Genomic DNA, 16,497 nt, shown 5'->3' on the forward strand with positions numbered 1-16,497 from the left:
AGAAAAGTTTAAAACCTGCCACTAGATCTGCTCTAGTGTCAGTGCCCAAAACAATAAATTACAAAAATAAAATCATACATTATCCTAAAAACCGGAACCTCATGGTCCGCAATCAAAAATTAATTTCAAAAGCAACGTCGTGAACGCAGACCGAGCACTCCGGTAGGCGACTATACCTATTACTTATACTCAAAGAAATTGATACCGTAAAATGACTTCGCGAATTCAAACATATCTTAAAAAGGTTCTTATTGTCATCTGTACGTGGAACTGGCAGTATCGCTGCATCAGCTGCGGATGATTGGCACAAAGAGCCGCGCGCGGGCGACACCGGACACCGCGCCGCCGGGCCACGGGCTCACAGCGACTGCGCCCTGCGGTACGTCAGCGTCGAGCATCATCGTTAATGGAGTAACGCAGTGTCGAGGCATTCAGTTGATTAATTTTTAACTAGCGGACCCGGTCTAGAATCGCTTTGACTCATTCCCTACCCCTACCCTACTCTTACACTATCCCTACCCTACCCCTACCCTGCCACTACCCTACCCCTACCATACCACTACTCTACCTCTACCCTACACCTAACCTACCATACTCCCTATCATCGACTACCCTACCATACCCCTACTCAACCCTACCCTACCGACACCTTATGTCCTTCGGTTTTTAGCTACCTCTTCATCAATTTTGAACCAAATCGCTCCAGCTTTTTATGGTCGGTCAGTCAATAAATATTTTCAAACAGACGATAAATGTCGCAGGTAGTTGGTGGCGTTAACAACACAATGCAATATAACACATAAGAATTATGAATAATAATATTATGAAATACTAGCGGACGCCCGCGACTTCGTCCGCGTAAAAATTGAAGTAAACTTCCCTACCTCTACCTTACCCTGCTCGTAAACCTACCCAACCCTACCCTACCCTACCCCTACCTTACTCCTACCCTAACCCTACCATCCCCCCACCTTACCCCTACCCTAACCCTACCCGTAACCTATCCATACCCTACCCTACCCTACCCCTACCCTACACTACCCCTACCCTACCTCTATCCTACCCCTTCCCTACCCCTATGTGCCTTTTGTGCGTGGTGCAATGACCAAAAGACTACAATTTCCCAAGCGACTTCTATGCTAATACTATAAAGAGGTAATGTTTGTGTGGTTGTCGGGGGTAATCTCTGGATCTACTGGACCGATTTGGAAAATTGTTTTACCAATAGAAAGCTACGTTATTTGCGAGTGTCATAGGCTATGTTTGATCCCCATATTCACACGGGAACGGGAACTATGTAAATGAAAGCGCGGGGCGTTATATAGCGGAATTTCTGCGTCTTTTAGAAATTTTGTATTATCTCCGAAACTATTTAAGTAATTAACATACTGTAAAGGGCAAATCTTATTCCATAATATTCTTGTGATTATTAAATAATTTATTTTGATAGGAATTTAAGTTTAGTTGTGTAAATAATGACGTAAACCTTAATTTAAAATTTAAATAATTTATTAAAGTACTAAAGGTACTATATCTGCTAAAATATAAAAGATAGATATATGGTGTCGCGGACTTTTTTGTAGAACTTTTAAAGGTTCAAAAACCTTCCTTCATTTATTCCAGTTATACGCAATGGTTGAGGCAGCGCATGCGAATAAGTAAGTTTTTCGGTCCGACCTGTAAGAGAAAACCCGCGATAAGTCATTAGTTATATATGATAGAAATATAAAATATATAATAAATAGCCTATAGCACTCACCGATAACGTAGCATTCTACTGGTGAAAGAATTTTTAAAATCGGACCAGTAGTTCCGAAGATTACCCCATTTCAAAAAATTGTTACAAACTTACAAACTTTACCTCTTTATAATATTAATCAAATTAAATGAATGATAAATGAAATCTGAGTGGGTGGGTACCTTTCACGAAAACGGTAGTCGGTTAGTAATATGGCCATTAAGTAATATTTCGCGCTGTAGCGCGGGCGTCGGTGAAAGCCGCAGACGCTGCAAGTGATCATTAAGTTCGTGGCCTTATTTATAACTCAATTATGCAAAAACAACTCAAAATAAAAAAATAAAATGGGTCTGTCCGAACTGAACTCCGTGCGAGCTAACCGCTCCCGAGCTACTGAGTATTTGACCTAAATACAAATTCATTTTAACATTCAATGCACTGGATGGTAAGCTTTACATCTTTCAAATTAAAGTTTTTTTATTGTATGTCCCAAAAAGTCTGTTAAGTTTCCCGTCAATAGTACCGAAGCACCGGCCCGACACTCAACACCGAATTGAATAGTATTTACCTATTGAACGCAACAGAAAGCGTTGGATTGAATAGAACAGGACAAATTGGACGGATAATCTGTTTGTGCCCGCCATTGTCAGCGCTCGGCGCTAGGCGGGGCCGGGACCGGTCGTGTCGCTGGACGTGGCTGCAGCGTTTGTTCTGTGAGATTAACATTCAGGCACTAGTCTATACATTAACATGTTTACTAATAAATATCTTTAATTTGTAGTCATAGCGTTTCATATTTCGAGTTTTGGGTTGGGGGCGTTTGAAGGATTTTTGTCGAAACTGAACTACATAGTAGCATGGATTGTCAATTTCTGCGATAATAGCAAAGTAGTTTCAAAAAAAATTGTGCGTCTCGGGACGCTCGACACAAGTGATAACTTAAACCTGCTGCCGTGTGCGAGAGATAAAGGAAACCCAGACATAGTGGCGCCGTAACGCGTTACGTTACGAAATGTTTTACCCTCTCATAAGAAGTTATCTCTTGAAAAAACCTAATTAAAGGGTGTTACTTAGGACATAAAAGAAAGTTACAAATAGTTTAAGTACGTACGTAGTTACCTAACTTTATTTGCTAGGTAAGAAGGTGGAAGGTGCAATTACTAATATTTTTCTTCAAATGTACTTTAGTTATGTATATATTGTGCTTTATTTGTTATTGACTTCACGCGGGGGAGGCTTCAACACCAGTTAGTGAGATATACTACTACACGACTGTGTGTCTACCTATCTACCTGTGTGTCGGCGTTCGATGACGCCAAATTCCCATAATTGGCCAGAAAATAAAAACGCCAGAGCGGAAATATCAAGTTTAGAGTTCCGCCGGCGAGTCGCGTAATCCACACCGACATGATACGCACGGAACCTACAATTGAGCCTTCTAAAGGTGATTCAGAGCTTTGTAGGCCACCGCCAGCCCTGCGAGACCCCTCGCCGCGGAGCAAAGCCTTTCAGAAAGTGAGCTCTCACGGGTCACCGTCACTGGCGCGGCCGAGCCAGTAATTCAATTACCCTTATATTTAGCCGTTTCCTGTTTTCAAAGGATTTTTTTCCCAGGAAGGAGCCGTCAATTTTTAATCAAATTATTCGATCACAATGCAAGTTATGATTTGCTCTATTATGATCATTTTCTATTGATTAGTGAAATAATGCACTCGAGTCGTCGACAGATTTGTGAAGTTTAATCACTTTATTATGTCGGTTACCGGCCGAGCTCTACTACACTTCTATATCCGTTATATATTGTAAACGAAAACTTTTACTGCAGATTGTCATATAAAAACGGTTTGTATTTCGCTTTTTTTGATTGTAACCAATCAAAAAAAGCAAAATATTGTTTATGTAAATTTGTTTATGTAAAGTTGCGATCAAATGGGAGATAGGTTCCCATGGTGTAATGTCAGACCTTAGTGTACCTATAGCGCAGATCCTGTAAAAGTCTGTTTATGCTATAGCCAAACATATTGTTTCCGACAACTGTACACTTAAAATTAAAACACGTGATAATGTTCTTTGCTTTAAAGTTTTTCGCGGAACCGTTTCCGATCTCGGAGAAACTCTGGGATAAAAGTGGCCCATCTGTAGCTCAACGTCCTCTGTTGACAGAGATTGTTTGATTTCGAAGTCGTTATCAACCCATATACGGTTCACTGCTGAACTAGAGTCTCCTCTCAGAATGAGAGGGGTTAGGCCAATAGTCCATCACGCTGGCCCAATGCGGATTGGCAGACTTCACACACGCAGAGAATTGAGAAATTCTCTGGTATGCAGGTTTCCTGACCATGTTTTCCTTTAGGTACCGTTTAAGACTCGTGATATTTAATTTCTTCAAATGCACACAACTGAAAAGTTGGAGGTGCATACCCCAGACCACATTCGAACCCACACCCTCTGGAATCGAAGGCAGAGGTCATATCCATTGGGCTATCACGGCTACACCGTGCCGTTTTTTATTGTTTGATTTAGTGTCCTATAAATAATTATTGCTGTATGTACTGTTTTCTTAAGATTTCTCATAAAATAAACCAAAAGTTCGGTCTGTACATACGAGTATACACTGTAATTTTATATATATATTACCTACCTATTGATACCTATTGATAAGTATAAGTATAGATAGGTGCTACCTAATATAAATCACTCCTATCATAAAAAAATCGGCATTCATGGAAGGCTGTTTGTAGCAATACCTACAGCGCGAGCTCGGCAGGAATAAACTGATGACAATATAATAAATCAAACGATTTATTACATTCCATACGACATAGCCATAGCCTTGGAACGCTGATTAGCGCACGGCAGTGCCCGCGCCAACTTTCTATCAAGTTAGAACTAAACCGCACAATTCAAGCGGTTTCAATAGCTAAAAGGTTCACATGTTTTCCTTAGGGGATGGACTGAAAGGTCCATGGTTCAATTCCCACTCACAATGCACTAGTTGTGCATACTTCAAATATTTTTGCAAAAAATTGCCCCACTACTCCCCAGCCTGGTCTCCACTGTATCGGCGTAGGACAGGAGCAGTACAAAAGTAGGTACCACGTTGCTCAAATATCTACCCAAAAATGTCAATGAGCTAACGATCATGACGTCATATCACTAAACTACACCTCACAGGTGCCAATAGCCAGAGATTACTTCAACGTAGGAACGTTCAAGTAGTTTGTGCTCCGTAGGTACAGTCGGCGCAGACTATGTGTTATCGTCACGGAGAAGCGTAAAATCAATTGCGGGCTAATTTTATTTATCATCGTCGCGTCGTCACGGAAAGTGAGCGTGTAAGATCCGTGAGAGCCGGAGCGTGCTAGCGATTTGATACGGTACCCCCGGCCCGCCGGGAAACCGCCCCGCGCGCTCACGCCACTCCCGGCCTTGCCGCTTAAGACGTAGAGGCGATTGTGTCGTAACGCAATTTGAAATTCGACACAACGCAACGTTTATTAAACGATCTAGTATATAAAAATGATTCACCGTACTAAAGTTCTTACATCAATATGCAATAAAAGTCAAAATTGGTCGCGGGTTTTTGCTGTTTTGTTTGTTTTGCGTTGACTGTACACCGTTTTACTTCCTTAGGGTGAAATGTTATGGGGTGTGATAGGTCTTTTTTCGCCTGTTTATGAGGGTAATGAAGAGAGTTTATACTCGAGCTCATGATCCCGAAGACCCCAAGTTCAATTACTTTCGCGATAAAACTTTGTGTTTACATTGTAGGCCAATATTATGAACACGAAACTGAGTTTGTTTGTTTGCTACATTCGATTTAACTGTTCCGATATTTCTATTCAAGAAATTAAGAATTCCGTTCTCCTGTGATTCAAGAACTCAATTCGTATAATAAACAAGTAGGTACCTACATAAATGTAATATTTTGAGAGTTTCAGAAATGGCACATGATCAGTTCAGTTTGCACAGATTCTGAATTGCTTTGCTATAGTTGCTACGGCTCGCAGCTCGTACCGACCTCCATGTCCATCTCTACGATGGACATGGAGGTCGGTACGTACCCCTGGGCGCGGTCACACCTCGATAGGTATATAATTAGTTGGTCATTCAAATTGTATGCCTCAAACCGTTCTGACCTAGTGTCATTGTCATTTAAGATTACTAAAACCTTTAGCAATTAGCAATGACATAAGGATGGAATTTGGTGAAGACAAAATATGTGCGGTTATCAATGTAAAGCGAGGCGGGATAGTGAGCTCCGAGAATGATTGTGAATAACTGTCATTCTGAGATCACTCCGTGAAGGCGAGACCTATACGTACATAGGAATGACAGAAGCACTTGGTATTGAGGCAAGAAATATGAAACATGTAGTGTAGGAACGCTTCTTTGGCCGCCTGAAAAAAGTCCTAAAAATGATTTTATAGGGTGTAAAAAATATTTCTCTTCTATATAAGTTAAACAGAAAGGTAATTAATATAGTCTCGTGTAACGAGTAACGACATTACGAGCGGCAGGCGTTGGACGGGCGGGCGGGCGGCGGGCGGGCGGCGCTGTAATGAGTTAACGGAGTGTGGCATTGGGTGAGCGCGCGCCGAACGGCGACTCATTCATTAACATTATAACTTGGTCCAGCGCCAGCCTCCCCGCCCGCGTCAGCGCCCGCGCCCGCGTCAGCGCCCGCGCCCGCGTCAGCGCCCGCGCCCGCGTCAGCGCCTCACATCCCCGGCAACCTCTGCAGGATGTAGCCTTGCTAGAAGTTGGCGTTTTTCGCAAACATGCTGACTTTATACAACAGTCGAATTTATAAACACTCTCATCATCAAAAGTATAATCTGTAATGGTACATATAAGTGTTCTGCAAGGCGCAGGTCTTCGGATATGTTCCTTCCCAAGTCTCAGAATTGTACTGAGAAGGAGAAAGAAGAACACACTAGCATCAGCCCACCTCAGGATCCTAGCATAGAACTCCTAACCGGCGGTTGTATTTAGGTCGCCACCATACACAATAAAATTGTGCTCGTAAATTTTGTGTGTACCTACCTATGAGTAGGTACCTACATTAGTTTTTTTTCTGATTGTGTAAGTGCCGAAGGCTCCTTAATGAGACCTTAACGGCGTCACCGGAGGGTTGGGGGAGCGCAGAAGCATCGCCTGATGGGGCCCGAAGGCAGAAGCAGAGTGGGTGGATCGACTCTCCAAGGGCATCTCCTCTGAGACTCGGACGTGCGTCGGCTTAGTGGGCCGTTCGGGAAGGGTGATTTGGCCTGAGTGAGTCCGGGCGCCGGACTGCGAGTTAATAAAAAAATTGAATAAAAAAAATTGAACCAACTTCAAAAACATAAAACATACTGACTAAACTAAAAAGCGAAAAATAACATCATACAAAGTTCTATCTTTTCCATTTTTAGTGAAATCATCCTAGATATTGATCTAGCGCCTAATGTTTGTTGCTATATTGTATGGAATAGCGTCGTCTGACTTAGATTCAAACAAATTAATGAGTAGGGCACACGACAGTCACAACCCATGTAGTTGGAAAGTCCTCATCAATACAAATAACCCAATGACAGGGTACTTACTGTAAACAGATGAGGAACTCCATTCTATCTATCATTCAAGTCCTGATCAATACAATTAAATCAAACTCAATCACAATGTACCTACTGCAAAAAGTAGAGGAGTTCCAGTACCTGACCATGGTCTTTATCATCAGACCTCAAAACACTTGTAGGTGGGAAGATCTCATCAATAGGAATCGGTCAAGCCCAATCACAAGGTAGCTACTGTAAATCGTTCAGGAGTTCCAGTACCTGTCATTTGTCTCCATCGTCAGACCCCTAATGACAGTGATATCCTATCTAGGTGGAAAGTTCTCATAAATACAAACGAATCAAGCCCAATCACAAGGTATCTACTGTTAACCGTTGAGGAGTTCCAGTACCTGTCCTTCGTCTTCATCATCAGACACCTAATGACGGGCACAACCCATCTAAGTGGAAAGTTCTCGTCAACACAAATCAATCAAGCCCAAACACAAGGTAACTGTTGTAAACCGTTAAAGAGTTTCCTCGTGTTTCTTTCGGCTCCATCATCAGATCGACTTCAGACCTTCTTAGTTGTAGTTCTTTAAAGTGTTTAATGCAAAAAATATAAAACGCTATAGTTGCCTCTACGATTTTTTAAAGTTCCCCTCGATTTCTCCAGGATCCCATCATCAGATCCTGAAATGGTGACAATGGGACCACCTCAGGGATATACCCTTTGAAACAAAAAAAAATATTCAAATCGGTTCAGGCGTCTTCGAGTAATCAGGTAACATACATACAAAAAAAAGAAAAATATACAGACGAATTGAGAACCTCCTCCTTTTTTTGAAGTCGGTTAAAAAGAAAAGTATAGTACCTATAGTAAGCTATGAGAAAAGTAAGTTCGGCTATCTACTATCGGCGTCCGCGTCGGCTGCGGTGTTACTGTACTGTGTACTGAGAATTCTTTGAAAGTAAGTGAAAGTATTCATGACAAACATTGGACTTTAAGAACTTGGGCTTACTGAATTTTTCTCTGGAATTTCTTGGAAGACAGAGAAGCTCAGCTTCAGCTTTTCTCTCTTGGAGAAAACACGTGTGAGGTGGTCCTCATATTCAAAAGTAAATAATTGCCACCGACAGCAACAATCCGCTGCCCTCCTTTGCCCGTTGACTTGATCCATAGTTACGAATCTTGTGCCTGTGCTTGTGTTTATTATATCTTAATATAGGAGGTATATTAGTAGGTAAGTACCAGACTTAACGTTTAAACTTTAAACCTCAGCTTAGAGAACAAACCAATTCTGCTTGTTGGCAAATAAATATAACGGTTGTAAGTATTTCCCCACATGAGATCTATCGCAAAAACTTTACTAGATACTCGTTAGTAGATACGTTGCAAAAAGGTGGCTAACAAACCTACTCGTACTCTGCCTCTACCTAAGTGGTTAGTTAATAAGTAATTACCAAACGATAAAATCAAATGAATCCGTGACATGACATCAATTAGCGCACTAAATGTTTAATTAGATTTAAAAGCGTCTAGCAAAAAGCGCTTGCTAACACGACTCAGGATACTGATTTTATTACCTATATTATTATATTATTATTTACATGCTCAGGTCGGTATATATACTCGTATGTTATATAAATAACATGAGTAGCTCAACAATAAGGCCGATATCGCTATATGTACATCAGGCTTGTGACTCTATACAAAGCATTTTAATGCTGTTATGATGTGAAAATTATAGCTACTAATTATATGCTAAGGGTGAGCGTTTAGTCACAAAGTAGGTAACTATTATTTAAGTCTCAAGTAAGTAATAGATACTTAGTTACATGAGAAAAACAAAACAAAATAGATTTACTTGAGACTCAGTAAATGAGCGACCCAAATGCATCTAACAGCAAGTTATTTTTGAGATCGTTGACTAACTTAATTTACTGCACTGTGGCGGCGCTGTCGCCCGCGCGACTGTAATATGTCGCCGTGTCAAACGTTCTCAATGATATAGTTAAGCGATTAATTACAAGTTCACGGCGACTTACACGGGCCAGGTGGCGGAGCACTATCGCGAGCACTTGGAGCAGCCCTATAATTACAGCTAAAATGCCCTTTGAAAGCGATACCGAGAGAAAACTGCGAAACAATGCCTTCACGCTAAACAAACACTGAACCTATTTCGGCAACCCTAACGCACATCACCTACATTAAAATGAACGACTTATGCACATTAAAATAAGGTACACTTTTAAATGACTAACACTCGAAGGTGCTTGAAAAAATGCTCCAAAAAAGGGGCTCTATACACGAGAATTTAAATAGCAATTTACGATTGTTGGGGCGATTGTACTACGTGTCGGCGGAACGTTTATGAGCGGCGAGCTAGTCGGGCGTGCGACGAGTGACGAGTGACGAGCGACGAGCGACGGTGGCCAAGTGCTCGCGAGTCCGGGGACGCGACGCGATCGCTCCCGGCGCGCAGGGAAGGGACTTAAAAGGGTCGTTTTTATTTGTTTAAGTAGTCGTTACTTACGGTTAACAGCTTAGAAGTGGGTAATTGAACTGGGCTTTCATGAGTTTATTGACAAAACAATTTCTCCTTAAACGTGTTTTAAACATTAAGAAACTCATTTTTAAAATATTAAATAGCTTCAATTGACAGTGATTTATTATTAGCTCATATTTAAATCTTAGAGTCATCGATTAAATAAATATTAATAATAGTTTTATTTTTTGATCGATCACTTTATGAACTTTTTTTACATTCAGGTTTATTTGTCCTCCAGCTCCAGCTCAGGGCCTCCAGCAAGTCGTCCAATTTTATTCATTTTACATTTTTTTTATACAAAATTGCGATAATCGGATCAATACCACATTTTACGCTGAATCCACTAAAATAATGTAAATAAATATTTGTATAAAGGTACTAAAAGGACATAAGCTTGTACTTAGCTTACGTACGTTTGTCGTAAAAATATAATTTGATGACACGATGAAACTTCGTTTGGATCAATAGTTTTCTCTGAAATATTAGAAAATATTATGGCTAAACCTCGCATAGAAATAGCTGAATCTCATCGTCGTATTTTCGTCATTTTCGTACTTCTAAAGAAAAGTATTGACGCATTTGAAACCTGCATTGCTTTAGTTATTTACGACATAACTTTCCATTTACGACTTAAAGTGAACTGTATGGTTTTTTGTTGTATAAAATGTTTTTTAGTAATACTAACTGACTGATTAACAAACTATCCGCGTGCGTGTCGCGGCGTGGTCGCATTAGCGCACTAGTACGTCGCCCGGCGCCGCGCGCGCTGTCGGTGCGATGTGTTCGCTTAATGTAGGGTCTACCCGCTATCAGGCTCATCGTGTTACTTTACAATTAAACTTGCAATATGTCCGCTTCTTGAGGGCAGTTTAAATGTCATACAATTGTGTCGTGATTTTTTATTTTTACAATCTATCTATAACTTACTCGTAAAATCGTTATAACTTATTTTAAAACTTCAAAATACCTTTGTTGAGGATTTCTTCTCAGACTTGCGCCTTTTCCGTTTTAAATTACTTCATAAACTATGGAGCTTTCAAAAAAAATATCCCCCTTATTCTATTATTTACATTATCTTTGGGCATAAGATAGTAAGTAGCTTCACTTGTAGCCCAATCTGTGGATGGATCGCTGTATTCATAACATTACTTTACAATAATATTGACGGACCAATGACCCTTCTAATGGTAAGTCGAAAAGCATCGCCTATAGGTATACAGAATAGAACATTTCGCAAGGGCGTGAGCAACACATCCTACGAAGTGGTCCGTCGGCCGAAGAATGCTTTCGCATTAATAATATTAGTACCTATCGATTAACTAGATGGTGAATGCGCATTGAGCACAATACGAGTAACTCAAGAGGCTGCGATCGGCAACAAAGCTCTCTCGAGTGAGCGGCTCCATTGAGCCGGAGAGTGCGCCATTGTCGCGCAGCTGATAGCGGAGATAAGCATCAGTCGGCGCAGGCGCAGGCGCCGGGAGCAGCGCAGGCGCAGCACAAGGAGCTTATTTGTTTAGCATTAAATAGACATCGTGAGTGTAGTCAGAGTATGAGGGCCCAGTTAACGTAAAAGCGGGCCCTGGAATGTGTACCCACCGTTCATTAATGCGGCCCTGTACCTAACAAAGTTTCAATATGCGTCTTATAGGTGAGAAATGAGAAATGTCCATACCTATTCGCATTTTTCTACTGTGGCGGAGCATGGCTTTACTTTTCACTCTGATAGGAGAGACGTGACTGACTATTTTCTTATTATTGCTATAAAAAACTCTGTCGCAAAAATAATTATGACAAAACAACTTTGGGCGAAACATAAGACAGTCATCGGGATAAATTTTGGCTTACTTATTTACATTTTGTGCCTGTGAGGCTGTTTATTAATTTTCAGAATACTCATTAAATTGAGATTTAGTTAGTGTAGAGCAGACCTCAGCTCACGCGCCGCTCGCTCACGTCGCCGGACGCGCCGGTAATTCGCTTAATTCGCTTAGAGCCTTCACTGCAGCTCACCTCCACACGGCGAGAGGTGCAGTGTTGAGAGCTCTACACCGACACCAATTTATGTCTGCCTTATGCCTACATGATACACTAGAATTTACCTATAAATTTCTTGGAAAAAATAAACTAAGAATCAAGTTTTCTTTCTCTCTTGAGAAGAGTGAGTGAGAGAGACCTAATTTAAGATGTCGGTCAGTATCTAGTGGTAAACCCACACCCAGATTCCTCCCTGTCCCCTCTCTTATAAAGAGGAAAGATTTAAACGGTAGTAAACAATTTGAGTAATAATGATGATGTACATAAAACATCGAACCGTTCACAATTATGTGTTAGTGGCTCATATTTGTACTGTTACGATTTAGGACGATTTAAAGATATTCAATCTACATCAACAGTTTAAGCGACGCCATACACACGCACACTGATACATACTAAACTAAACTGACTGAATTTGCTGCTGACCACACAAAACAAGAAACAATTTATTTCTGTAGTTGGCCAGCAGTCATGAGGCAAAGAGCCCCCTCACCCCTTCCCCTACAGTCCGCTAATGTAACCACAAGAAATGTAATTACAGAAATAGCTGCACTGTTGCCAAATTACTCGCCGTTTTTGCAGAGTTAACTAATTGGATGTTGGCGCGAGACGTTTCAATCAACCCTTCCCTCGCCGCAGTGCCGACTGTCGACCCTGGCGAGCGGCCTTGGTTAATTCATTGTACGCAATGGTACGCGGTGGTGAGGAAAAATACATGTGCTAATACACAGTACGAACTCTCGACTTCAAAAATTGTAGAATAAATTATATTATTCTTGAGTTCAGACGTTAAATATTTATTCATTAACGTATGCGCAAATTTTGTTTAAGTTTTAAGATAGTGTGGTCTAATTTGATAAACATAATTATTATTTACAAGATAATACTAGTACCTACATTTCTATAACGATTGACCATAGATACAAAATTTATATGCCAGTTAATTTATGTGATGCGTTTCTTAGTATCCTAATATTTTCACACTAGAACTACTGTTACAAATTTTAAGAATATTTAAGAATATTATAAATTCTAAGAATATTTTTTAGTAATTGGTCAAGCTACAGGCGTAGGTAATATTAGAATCAGAACACGCAAACATTCACAATTTATCAGAAAATAATTTCATCAAAGTCTAAATATGGCTTTACTCACTTTATTACAAAAAACTTAACGCTTATATAGTTTGCGCTTGTGTACCTAAGCCTACTTGAAATTTTAATGAATTTGATTTGAATCAAATGCGCCCAATTTGAGATGAGAAATGAGAACTTAAATTGGCAATTGATTACGGTAAAAATAATTAGAGACTTAACGGTTTTATACATGTGTAAGTATAGTATAAAGTATTACCTGCATGCGAAGTTAACAGAATGTCAAGTTTGTTGAACACATTAACAGTTCAACAATAGGTTTAGCAACAATAGGTTACTTTGTGTCGGCGCCGAGCCGCGCCCAACGTCGCGAAATGCCGCGGGTTCCCATCGAAAACATTCCTAACCCTTTATTAACTACCAGATTAGCTGCGACCGCAGCGTGCGACAAGGGCCCAACCGCTGGATGCGCCCGCCCCGGCCCGTATGTCCGACGGAACAGAAACTATTTTCACCTAAACTTTTGCGTTTTTATGTTTGTCGCAAAGAAGCAATTACGGAGTGCCCAGCGCGCACAGAGCTCTCGGCTCGAGCTCGCGTACCGGGCGCGCGGCCGCGGGAGGGAGTCGCAGGGCTCCAGCTACGGTGGCGGTGGTTTGACATATGCTCGTCTTGCGTACGGGGGATTGAGTGACATAAGCCCCTTGGGCTCATTACGGACCCTTCGAGCCAATTCTGTTTGCGAACTTCACATTTCACTTAATAAAGGGCGATATTATTTAATACCGTTTGTTGTTTGTTAAACGGCTCGGAGATGCAATATGCGATCGCCGGGACGCGACGCTGAACCACTCATTGTGAACTACATCGAAGGCTATTCGGGAACGCCGTTACAGTTCCGATCGCGCTTTGTTTTATTATAGTCACAGTGAGCAACCTCATCAGTCTATTGTAGATTTGGAGCCTAGACGTAGAGAGGTCCACAAAATACCAGTCATTCTTTCTAGAGTGCCTAAAAATTCTTAGCGGTCAGGTAGAATGCTAAACAAACAACGATAAGCATTTAGAAACGTCATTACTGTAACTACTTATTTTCGACCTCAAAATGTTTGCAACGCTCGAATTCTTCATCTTACTCTTATTGACACATACGAGTATGTATGAAAGCTGCTGAGCAACGCTCGTGGTTTGGAACGCCCACCAACGGTGAGCAGTGACAGAACCGCTCGGAGTCGCGCACGGAGTCACTCACCTGCACGCGCACCTCGGGCAGGTTGACCTTCATGGCGAGCTCCTCGCGCGAGTACACGTCGGGGTAGTGGCTCTTCTCGAAGGCGCGCTCCAGCTCGTGCAGCTGGTAGGTGGTGAAGGTGGTGCGGTTCCGCCGGTGCTTCTTCTTGTCGGCGGCGGAGCCGGGGCGCGGCGCCTCCTCGTCGGAGGCCGACTTGTCGTCGGCGGGCGCCTGGAAGCCGTCGTTGCTGTTGCACGAGCCCTCGCCTGCAACCGATCGAGGGGTCAGCACGAGGACTTTATATTGATCTAATGAACGCTTAATATTAATCTAATGATATCATATAATGCGAAACTCCAAATATCACCTGCTCCAGCTTATTATCCAGGGAAAGATAAAGGGGAAACGAAGGCCTGGTCGTAGACGTACATCTTGGCTCAAGAACTTACGCCAATGGTTTAATATGAGTACCAGATCACTCTTTCGGGCAGCAGTGAACAAAGTTAATGATTGCTGTCCTCTGATAGGAGATGGCACTATAAGAAGAAGAAGAAGAATAAACGCTTGCGACATCGTCAGCGTGAAATGCAGAATGTCAAAACGCTATGAAATTTTTCGGAATAAAAAGTAGGTATGTGTTGCTCAATAACCTTCTTCCACAGTGAAAGTTTCAATAAATCGTTCCAGTCGTTCCAAACAACAAACAGACAGAAAGGCAAATTTACCAATTGTGTTTATGTTTGTTGTAAATAACAAGATGTACTTGAGATACTCGAAATGCTGTTGTTTTGAAACCACAGACAAACACTTTGAATTGTGTATTCGCTGTAGCTCCTTATCGGGACGGGTATTAATGGCATTGGGTATCAACAGGGGCTTTGACGAGCAGAGACGGCCTGCCAGAGGAAAGCCCTAAGGTTAGATAAAGAAGGGAGGAGAAAACTGTTCCATAATGGTAAGGCAAGGACAAATAAAATGTTTTATGACAAAACTTTGTTCTCCTCCTTAATCCAACCCTGGTGCAAACTCGTTTCTTAGCGCACGTCTACTATTCGTAACTATAACTACCTCCATGCCAAAGGAGAACGCCAGATAAAATATAGAACCTCACTCACTAGTACCTAAATACCTAGTGAATTTCTTGGCTTATGCATCATTTTATTGCTATTACATTTTAAAAACATTTTTGATTTTTAGGGTTCCGTAGTCCACAAGGAACCCTTAAAGTTCCACGCGGCTTAGCGCAGAAACTACTAGAAAGCTGTAAAGGAGTTGGTACAAAATTGAATGGAGCCCAGGATCAGTCATTGTACCCTGGCGGAAATAAAATAAAATATTTTTTTAACTAATTTTGATTATACAAATCTACGAATTCACTTAAATTCTTTCGAAATAATATTCATTCTCTCCCAAGAAATGCAACACTAATAAGGGTAATGATTTTTGTTTTCAGTGCAGTAGTCGATTTGACGTTTGCTGCCAATTGTCATGTCATAATTGCTTTATGGGCGCCATCTTGATATAACTCAAAAACTTGGGTTTTAATTAAGTGAGATTTATTAACTTATTTAGATTTTAACAAAATCTTTGTATTTTTAAAATTTTTATAAAACGGGGTACAAGAGTGGACCTGAAATAGATCATCTCCTTTGCATGATATGAACATTAAAAATTTGAACAAACTCGTAAAATAAAATAATTTTTAGGGTATCTCACCTACGTATAAAGTGAGGACGATTTGTTTACTCGTTTATTTCATAGTGTGGTGTATCGTTAGATAGGTTTTTGAAAGATTTGAGGAGTCTTCTACCAACATTCTTCGAAGGTAATTGTTGTTAGTGACCCCAGCCTCTACCGGCTAAACGGTTAATTATGGGTACGTAAAAAAATTCACAAGAGTAGGATGTATAATGAAATTACAAGGAAAACTATAACAGCTAAGTAGCAATTACTATTTAAAGAGTAATAGTCGAAAGTGCTTACTAATTCCGTTGTTAATTCAAAAGATTAATTTGTCAGTAAGACTCAGAGTCTGTTTTCCATTTAAGTGTGAGTGCATGGATAAGAGTATCGGTGACTTTAAGTTTTTGTCTGCTGGTCACACTCTTATTAGCGAATTTTCATGCAAATTGAGTCTTTCGAGTTAATTAACATTTTCTGAAATTTAGCATTGAGAAAAAATCCTGGATTATTTTGGGCAGTTTTCAGTATTTCGTGATGAGTGAACTTTCACTTTCATATGTTTATCTAATTGTATAGGTATGAGTAAGTATGTATATAGATTTATTAAAAATTACGTATTGTTTTTTAT

General features: G+C 40.8%; 1 protein-coding gene across 1 annotated transcript in view; it reads right to left on the reverse strand.

Moving 5' to 3' along the window:
• LOC112051930 (retinal homeobox protein Rx1-like) overlaps nucleotides 1-16,497 on the reverse strand; it is a 47,985-nt gene that overhangs the window by 14,500 nt on the left and 16,988 nt on the right. Inside the window, exon 2 of the mRNA XM_024090788.2 lies at nucleotides 14,208-14,452. Coding sequence (XP_023946556.1) covers nucleotides 14,208-14,452 — 245 coding nt within the window. The remainder of the gene's footprint in view (nucleotides 1-14,207; nucleotides 14,453-16,497) is intronic.

This window comes from Bicyclus anynana, chromosome 2, assembly GCF_947172395.1.
Source record: "Bicyclus anynana chromosome 2, ilBicAnyn1.1, whole genome shotgun sequence".
NCBI lineage: Eukaryota > Metazoa > Arthropoda > Insecta > Lepidoptera > Nymphalidae > Bicyclus > Bicyclus anynana.